Here is a 9356-nt window from a genome sequence, read left to right on the forward strand (position 1 = left end):
ACTTATTTAGGTACAGACATTAGCTTACTAAATATACAGTCATTATCTTACTAATTACTACTAACTATATATGGTGTATTCCATGTGATATTGAATCAAGTTTTATGGAGTCAGTTGTACATTTCAACACCCTGTAAATGTTGGCGTCACCAGTCAAGTTGAGGAATGTATCCTGATACCAGCTCCACTATATAAATAGGCCAATCTTACATCACTGGAAAAAATACTTCTGCTCCTTAGCCTCTTTATATCAAGAGAAAACAGCCTTACCAGATACAATCATGTCTGGAGTCAAAGGAGGACCATGTGGCCAAAAAGTCCAGTGCGCGGATCCTTGCCAGAATCCATGCAAAGACCCCTGCCAAAAAGTACCTGTCTGTGTAGATCCATGCCAAGACCGTAAGTAGTTACTATAAAAACCTTAGAGCAAATGTTAATGCTTGAACACTATTTTACAGTTTATACATGGATAGAAAGTACATGAAAGGATGAGGACATTACATCAGTGATGGTGTATCCTGAGTGTGTCCTATAGTGTACTTGTTGTTTGCCGTTTGTCATAGAGACATATCAAAAGTTTTGATCGGTCCGGGCCTGAGTGTTCAGACCTGTACTGATCAGTAGAATGAGTGGGAGCAGACCACGAAAAGGACAGTCAGCTCTCCACTCTGAGTTAGAAAAAAAGAATCAGGCTCATAATGGAGCTCTATGAAGGGTGACTTTTTTTTTTTTTTTTTACACAGAGCAGGGAAAGGACTTACAGCAGCGCGGTGTTCTCTCCCCGCTCATTTTACCAATCGGTACAGGTGTGAACACTCAGACCTGGACCGATCAAAACTTTTGATATATCTCCATGACAAATTACAAAGACAGGTACACTATAGGAGGTGTTTGTCTCTATGACATGTCAAAAGTTTTTACAAACGACAGGTAATTTTTTATAGATTATTTCTATGTATATATCATAAAATGGTGTGCAAACTTGGATTAGCACTTTATGAAATCTTGGTTAACATGGTAATATATAGCATAAATATATAACAGTAATTTGTGGGTGTACACCAGTCAATATAAATGGAACATTTCTGTTTTCAGCGTGCAAACAAGGATCTCAGTATTCTGGCTCTACACAGCAGCAAGGTCTATGCTACAAACAAGGTAATCATTCATAGCATCAGGAATTACAATATACTGTATATAGACTGGAAAACATTACATTACATCCTATAGTAATTGTAATGGTCACAATAGTAGGACAGAGATAAAGCAGAACACTAGAATCTCAAATAGACATAACTGAATATGTATCAAAAGCAAAAGAGCAGGAAAAACAAAGCAAATGGATATACAGTATGTTCAGAAGGAACAGGTTTTGCACTATTTGTAATTTATTTAAATCCCTAAGTTCCTGATTCCAGTGATCCTAATAAGTGATTGACAGCCAAAACTGTATGTACGCTCACACACAACCAATAAGGACGCCAAAGCCCACGGATCCACAGTATGCTCCTCTGATCCTTAACATGCTTCCTGCAGATAGTGTTTCATGATATACATGACACTTAACAAGTATAAAGAAATGTTTAGAATAGATTTTTTTAGTGACTGCTCCATTAGAAAAATTTCAGTCTTTCCTTTATGACCTGTCTGTCATAAAGTCTGTTCCTGACTTTGGCTTAAAAAATGTCAGATAAATTTCTCTGTGTAAACACACCAGGGCCAGTTTCACTTTACACCATGTTTGATAAATCTCCCCCATAAGTCTATAACACTTTAAAACTTTCCTGTTCTAATTACGCTAATAGCCTGATAATATAATGATACATAAGATGAGGACAGACATGTAAGGATAGTGGTTGATTATTTGTGTCTAACACTAACCTTTAAACCTTTCCTGGCAGATCCTTGCAATCCTTGCTGCCCAGACCCTTGCCAAGGCCAAGGAAACTATTACAGTAATAAATAAAGATGTCACAAGCAACCCAGGCCGTCTTCATCTATGCCTACAAGATCTTATAATCATCTTCTTTCTCTAGATTTAGCCTGTTTGTAATAAATTCTGCTGCTAAATAAAATGTCACTTTGCATCTGAATTATTTCCATTATTTGAACACTACAAATCTAAACCTTGACTCTTTATATCTGGCATGGGTTGTTAGGCCCAGTGGCGTAGCAACCATAGAGGCAGGGTAGGCAGTTGCTATGGGGCCCATGCAGGAGGGGGGCCCGGGGGAGAAGGTAAGAGTGTGTGTCCTTCTGCTTAACCCCTTATGTATTGCAGTGTGTAAGTGACCCAATGTTTACTTACATACTGCAACACAAAAAAGGGTTAACAAGCAGAAGACAGAGTTCTCTGTTTCACTGCACTGATAACCTCTGACCTCTGTTCTCCAGCTGGCAATCAAATAGGAAAGGAAAATGTGCAGAGCTCCTGCAGAGGTCAGGGGTTATCAGTGCATCAGCAGTAAAGCATATACATATACAGTGCTTTCTGTTGTGCGTATGGGTTAGGCCAGGACTATACTACGTATACCAGATCTATCTTGCTCAAAAATACATTGGAAGTGAATGTTTACAATACATTCCTATTGTACAGACACAAGGAAATATTAAAGAACTGTATTGTCTATGGGTAAATCTTGAACCCTCCCCATGGCTTTGATTTCATGGGGGACAGATACTGAGTCATTGCAGAACTAATCTCTGCTGGAAGCATATATTTAGTAGTATTTACTACTTACACTGAAATCTCATACATCTGTGGATAATTCCTGTGCGTATGCCATGTATTCAACAGAATATACTGTACATCATCTGTACAGAGGAAAAGTATCTTACTCTTACCATATTACATTCATGTCATATAACACACTGGAGTTCTGGCTTGACGCGCTGGAGAGAAGACGTGACTGCCCTCTTTCCAACACAAATTCCACAAAAAAACTATGGGATCTGCTGAGTCGCCGTGCACATACTCGTAAATCTGTACCCCAGAACCTCAATGACCTGAGGGCTACCCTTCATGAAGAATGGGATGCCATGCCTTAGCAAGCAATAAGTCAATAATTTATTGAGACTGTGCCATTTTTGTTGGGGCATACCTACCACCCTTGTTGGCTTTTGTTTCAATAAAGTGTTTCAGATGAGGAAATCACCGTTGCATTCTTCTACTTAAATGCCCCACCTTCATGATATAATATTAGTATAGCGTGAGCCTTTTTACGTTTTCCATAAACTTCAACCACAAGCCAAATATCCCTAATAGCGTCTCCAGACTCTGTCACGTCTATTACACATGCTCAGTATGAACCTGCTCTCCAGGGGCGTAACTAGAAATGGCTGGGCCCCATAGCAAACTTTTGATTGCCCCCCCCCGACTGACCACTAAACAGTCAAGTAAAGTCATAACTACATAACTGCTAGCTCTGGTCAGGAGTGCTTGAAGTTAAAGGGACATTTTCAAAACCCAGGAGACCAGTAGGGCCACCCGATGCTGCAAATGATGACGGCTCAGGGGGCCCAGTGTATTGCAGGAGCAGGCCATGGGGCCCCCTGATGCGACGGGCCCCATAGCAGCCGCTGTGGCTGCTATAGTGGTAGTTACGCCCCTGCTGCTCTCATCCCTGAAAAGTACAGTAAGTGCAGATGTTGAATCTGATAATCTTGGTGACAGTTTGGGCAAACACATGGATATCAGTGGCCTTCTGGAAGTCATTTTCCAGGCACTGCCCCTCCTGTTCCTTCTTGCACAAAGGAGCAGGTAGCATTCCTGCTGCTGGGTTGTTGCCTTCCTATGCCCCCCCCCAATGTCTCCTGGTATCTGTTTCATGCTCTGGACACTGTACTAACAGGCACAGCTAACCTCCTTGCCATATCACGCCTTAATGGGCCATCCTGGGTGAGCTGCACTGCTTAGGAAACTTCTGTGGGTTGTTTAAGTGTCCCCTTTTTTTGAGCATATATATAATCCTTTATTGCAGTGTGTTATTGCCTGTCAATGATTCTCTGGCCAGCCTAATACAGATGAGGAACATGGGGTCCTTGATAGCTACCAATACAGCCCATCCAAACTTTGAAACGGTGGCAGGAGGAAATTGATGGGTTAACAGAGGGAGCCCATTCCTTCTGTTGTTTTTTAAAATATGCTATTGACAGCTGGTATCAAAGATAGCTCTTATCCTGGCTATTGCAGCAGTTATATGTTACTGCTGACACGTGCTACGGATAAGTTGAGCCCATGCCATCCACATAGCGTAACTACATTGTGGTGTACAAACCAGTATGTATATTTACATCATGATGTTGCACAAAAGTAAAATTAAAAATATCTATGACAAATCTATGCCACATTTGTGATATCTATACACAGTAGGTATGTTGTATGTAATCTGTACAGTCATTATCTGACTAATTACTTATAAACTCTATATATGGTATGTGCCATATGATATTGGATCAAGTTTTATAGTCAGGTGTATATTTCAACATCATGTAAATGTTGGCGTCACCAGTCAAGTTGAGGAATGTATCCTGATACCAGCTTCACTATATAAAGAGGCCAATCTTAAATCTAACATCATTGTAAAAAAATACTTCTACTCCTTAGCCTCTGTATATCGAGAGAAAACAGCCTTACCAGGTACAATCATGTCTGGAGTCAAGGGAGGACCATGTGGCCAAAAAGTCCAGTACGCGGATCCTTGCCAGAATCCATGCCAAGACCCCTGCCAAAAAGCTCCTGTCTGTGTAGATCCATGCCAAGACCGTAAGCAATTACTATAAAAGCCTTAAAGCAAATGTTCATGCTTGAACACTACTTTGATGTTTTTACATATATAGAATGTACATGAAAGGATAAGGAAATACATTGTATTAGTGATGCTGTATAAAATGGTGTGCAAGCTTGGATAAACACTTCCTAAAATATTATATGCTTAACATTAGCAAATATGGCAAAAATATAAACTTTGTAGTTTTGAAGTCAATATAAATATAATATTTCTGTTTTCAGCATGCAAACAAGGATCTCAGTATTCTGGCTCTTCACAGAAGCAAGGTCTATACTACATACAAGGTAATTATGCATAGCAGCAGCAATCATAATATATTGTATATAGACTGGAAAACATTACATTAGATCCCATAGTAAAAGTAATGTTCACAATAATAATGCTGACATAGAGCTTAACACCTGCACCTAAATAGACACAATTGAACTTTTTGTTTCAGTAGAAAAGCAGTGAATATCTAATAAGGCACAGAAAAGTCACTGGAAAAAAAAAGGATAACATTTTAATTATTTTTTCCCATGTATTTTAATTTAGCACATTATTAGGTTCAAAATACAGTGGCATTTTTTCTTAGCTATTTTACTGTTTTTTACTGTAACTCTAATGCACATGACTGCCTTCTTGTACCAAATACCCTTATAGCTTTTTTCAACTCTTGTAACAGGTAAAGTAATGCTGCGTTTACACGAAACGATAATTGGCCCGATCGTACGATTAACGATGTCGGAGTAACAATTTTTTTTTCATAACGATCAGCGTTTAGACGGTACGATATATCGTACAGAAAAATTGTTTTGCGATCGTTCTGCGATTGCGCGCCCGCAGCCCGGCCCGACGCCGCCACCGCTCCGATCGCCACCCCCCCACCGCCGCTCCGATCAACACCCCCCGCCGCCGCTCCGATCGCACCCGCCGGCCCGGCCGCGAGCATACGTTACCTGCTCCGCGTAGCAGGTCTTCGACATCCCCGTCTCCACTCTTCAGTGCACTGATTGGCTGAAGAGGGGAGGTGGGAATTTCAAACAGCTCCTCATCAGCCAATCAGTGCTCCTCTTCAGCACTGATTGGCTGAAGAGGAGCCGTTTGAAATTCCCATCTCCCTTCTTCAGCCAATCAATGCAAGGCAGCACTGATTGGCTGAAGAGGAGCCGTTTGAAATTCCCGACTCCCCTCTTCAGCCAATCAATGCAAGGCAGCACTGATTGGCTAAAGAGGGTAGCCGGGAATTTCAAACGGCTCCTCTTCAGCCAATCAGTGCTGCCTTGCATTGATTGGCTGAAAAGGGGAGCCGGAATTTTAAACGGCTCCTCTTCAGCCTATCAGTGCTGAAGAGGAGCACTGATTGGCTGAAGAGGAGCCGTTTGAAATTCCCGAATCCCCTCTTCAGCCAATCAGTGCACTGAAGAGGGAAGTCGGGGATATCGAAGACCTGCTACGCGGAGCAGGTAACGTATGGTCGCGGCGGGGGCAATCGGAGCGGCGGCGGGGGGGGGGGGGTGATCAGAGCAGCGGCAGGGGGGGCGATTGGAGCGGCGGCAGGGGTGGCGATCAGAGTGGCGACTGGGGTGGCGATCGAGCTGGCGCAAGGGGCTGCGGATGAGCGGGGGGCCGGGCTGCGAGTGGCGGGCCGGGCGGCCAGACTATCGTGCGACGACTGTTTACACGGAACGATCGGCGAGTTTTTCGCGAACGACGATTTGATAACACGTTGAAAGATCAAAACAAACGATTTCTCGTTCGTCGTTTGATCGTTCGCTGCGTTTGCATGTAAGATTATCGTTCGAATTCGATCGTTATCGCGCAAATTCTCACGATAATCGTTACGTGTAAACGCAGCATAAGATCATGATATATTGGCTAATAATCGACTTGGTAATAAGTGGTCAATTATTTGTGCCATATGCTAACCTGTAAACCTTTCCTAACAGATCCCTGTAACCCTTGCTGCCCAGACCCTTGCCAAGGCCAAGGAACCTATTACAGTAATAAATGAAGATGTCATGAAGCAAGCCGGACTGTCTTCATCCTTGCCCACAAGATCTTTTATAATTATCTTCTTTCTCTATAAATTGAGCCTGTTTGTAATTCATTCTGCTGCTAAATAAAATGTTACTTTGCACCTGAATGATCTGCATTATTTGAATACTACATACTTGACATGGGTTGTTAGGTCAAAAAGTATTTAACTTTTTTTTTACTACCCCAATATAAACTGGAAAGCAGAAACCTGTAGGAAATATGTTTTTGAAAATAATAATTACAATGCCCTTTTAAAACTAATGCATTAACCATTGAAAGTGGGGGGGGGCACCCAATTTCAACTCATAGGCCAGACAGAGTGAAAAAAGAAGAGGTGTGGGGTTACATAGGTAAAATAAATTTCCACTTATCCTATACTGTATGTGTGTGTGTGTGTGGGGGGGGGGGGGGGTGGCTACAAAAACATTGAATTTCAGGAAGGCTAAGTTCTAAAAACTAAGCGAGGACATTGGTGACACAGACTGGGACAATGCCCTGAGAAGTAACATCCTAAGTAGACCTTCTGAATGACACATACCATAAGGGAATGAACGGAGTACTACAGACTATTATAACAATAAGTTAGTTGGGAAGCATTAAAAAAGTATAGGCAAAATAAATTGGGTGAAAAACAAATAAAAGAAGGCAACAAAAACAATGGTTGCCACACAAAGTTAATATATATATATATATATATATATATATATATATATATATATATATATATATATATATAGTTGATACATTCTTAAATATATTCTTCACCTACATAAATAATAGAAACTAAAAATGTTTAGTGGTGGAGGGGGATAAGGGAAAGACCAGTCTGCCAAATACTTCTTTACTTCATTTACACAGGAAAAACCCTATAACAAATGGGCTGGATTGTTCCTATTCTTCACCTGTCTGCACACTGCACAGGTTCTTTAACGATCCAGTCCATGTGCAGTGTTCACACAGGTGATGAATAGGAGAAATTGTTTGAGCGGCATTCCTAATGAAGAGGGCAGGGAGGAGGGACAGAGGGATGTTGCAATCCTAAGACATGGGTACTCTAGGCCACGCCAATTTGACACAGGGCTGCAAGATTGAAGCAACTCTGTACCCACAATGTTACAACCCCAAACCACTTGTAGCGTCGGATAGCTGCTTTTAATCCAAGATCTGTCCTGGGGTCCGTTCGGCAGGTGATGAAGTTATTGTCCTAAAAAACAACTTTTAAACTTGCATCCCCGTGCCCAACGGCCGGGGCTTAGAGTATCTCTGCCCTAACTTTGCACCAACCCTACGTCTCCCTCCCCACCCTCTTCATCATTAGGAATGCCACTGAAACATTTTCTACTGTCTGAACATTTCACAGGTGCCTTAAAGATCCAACCCATATTCAGTATTCACATAGCTGATGAATAGGAGACAATCTTCCTGGAACATTCCTAATGATGAGGAGGGTGGGGAGGAGGGACAGAGAGGTTGTGCCAGCCTAATGCATACACAATCTAGGCCACGGCCGTTGTGCATGGGGCTGCCAGTTTAAAAGTTGTTTTTTAGGCCAATAACTGCATCACTTGCAGAACAAACCCCAGGACAGATCTTGCATTAAAAGCAGCTATCCAAAGGTATAAGTGGTTTGGGCAGGTCAGATTGTGTGTACAGAGTTGCTTTAATGATTCTATAATGACAGGGATTGTTTCACAAAACTGTTGCATAGTTAATGTGGTACATTAACATCTACTGTGGGTCAAGTATTTGAGGGTTTTATTAGGGATAATATACCCGATTGTTTTAATGAAAATAATCTTATAACACAGCACCAGCAAGGGTTTTTGAGGGTTCTGATCAGCTTCTTTGAGGAGGTCATGCATATACTGGGCCTGGGGGAGGCTATGGACATTGTATATCTTGACTTATCAAAGACATTTCATACTGAGCCACATGAATGCTTGGTTTATAAAGTGAGGATGCTGGGAAACACAGTATATGTAGAGTTAAAAATAATAATAAGCGGGGTACCACACGGGTCAGTATTGGGTCCACTGATTATTAATAAATTTATTAATGACCTTGTTAGAGGCGTTACAAAGTAGAATTTTAATATTTACAGATGACCCTAAACTGGATATAGCAATCACCACAGAGGGATTTGGAGAAGCTGAAGGCTTGGACAGAGAAATGGCAAATGATGTTTAAATGTCTCCTCTAGTGTGATGTGCCACCATCCACTATACTGTACTGTGCCACAGTCCTTTCTAATGTACTGTACCACAGTCCCCTCTCATGTGCTGTGCCACTGCCCTCTAATGCACTGCGCCAATGTCCTTTAATGTACTGTGCTACTGTCTCCTCTAGTGTACTGTGCCGCTATCCACTCTACTGTACTTTACCTCTGCCCCTTCTAATTTACTGTGTCGCTGTCTTCTCTAATGTACAGTACCAGAGTCTCCACTCATGTGCTGTGCCACTGTCCTCTAATGTACTGTGCAACTATCATCTAATGTACTGTAGCACTTTCCCCCTCCATTGCATTGTGCCACTTTCCTCTCTAATGTA

The 9356-nt window shown here is 41.7% G+C and overlaps 1 protein-coding gene across 3 annotated transcripts; it reads left to right on the top strand.

Annotated features, from left to right (window-relative positions):
* The first annotated feature begins 204 nt into the window (after window positions 1-204).
* LOC138799459 (proline-rich protein 9-like) lies at window positions 205-6915 on the top strand. 3 transcript variants are annotated; one of them, XM_069980667.1, is made up of 3 exons: window positions 205-399; window positions 5012-5074; window positions 6719-6915. In XM_069980667.1, exons 1-3 carry the CDS (start codon window positions 282-284, stop codon window positions 6781-6783), a joined length of 246 nt encoding a protein of 81 aa, XP_069836768.1. In that variant the 5' UTR covers window positions 205-281; the 3' UTR covers window positions 6784-6915. The 3 variants fall into 3 exon arrangements, with proteins under 3 accessions (XP_069836768.1, XP_069836766.1, XP_069836767.1); XM_069980665.1 differs by lacking the exons at window positions 5012-5074; window positions 6719-6915 and adding exons at window positions 1096-1158; window positions 1902-2093 and having other exon boundaries at window positions 207-399; XM_069980666.1 differs by lacking the exon at window positions 205-399 and adding an exon at window positions 4570-4765.
* The last annotated feature ends 2441 nt before the right edge of the window (window positions 6916-9356 follow it).

Source organism: Dendropsophus ebraccatus, chromosome 8 (assembly GCF_027789765.1).
Source record: "Dendropsophus ebraccatus isolate aDenEbr1 chromosome 8, aDenEbr1.pat, whole genome shotgun sequence".
In the NCBI taxonomy this organism is placed as follows: domain Eukaryota; kingdom Metazoa; phylum Chordata; class Amphibia; order Anura; family Hylidae; genus Dendropsophus; species Dendropsophus ebraccatus.

Excerpts from the sequence above, each read along its gene's own strand:
- LOC138799459 (XM_069980667.1), top strand. The coding sequence starts at position 282 with ATGTCTGGAGTCAAAGGAGGACCATGTGGCCAAAAAGTCCAGTGCGCG. Across the intron at positions 400-5,011 it reads TGTAGATCCATGCCAAGACC|CATGCAAACAAGGATCTCAG; the intron begins GTAAGTAGTTAC and ends TTCTGTTTTCAG. Across the intron at positions 5,075-6,718 it reads AGGTCTATACTACATACAAG|ATCCCTGTAACCCTTGCTGC; the intron begins GTAATTATGCAT and ends CTTTCCTAACAG.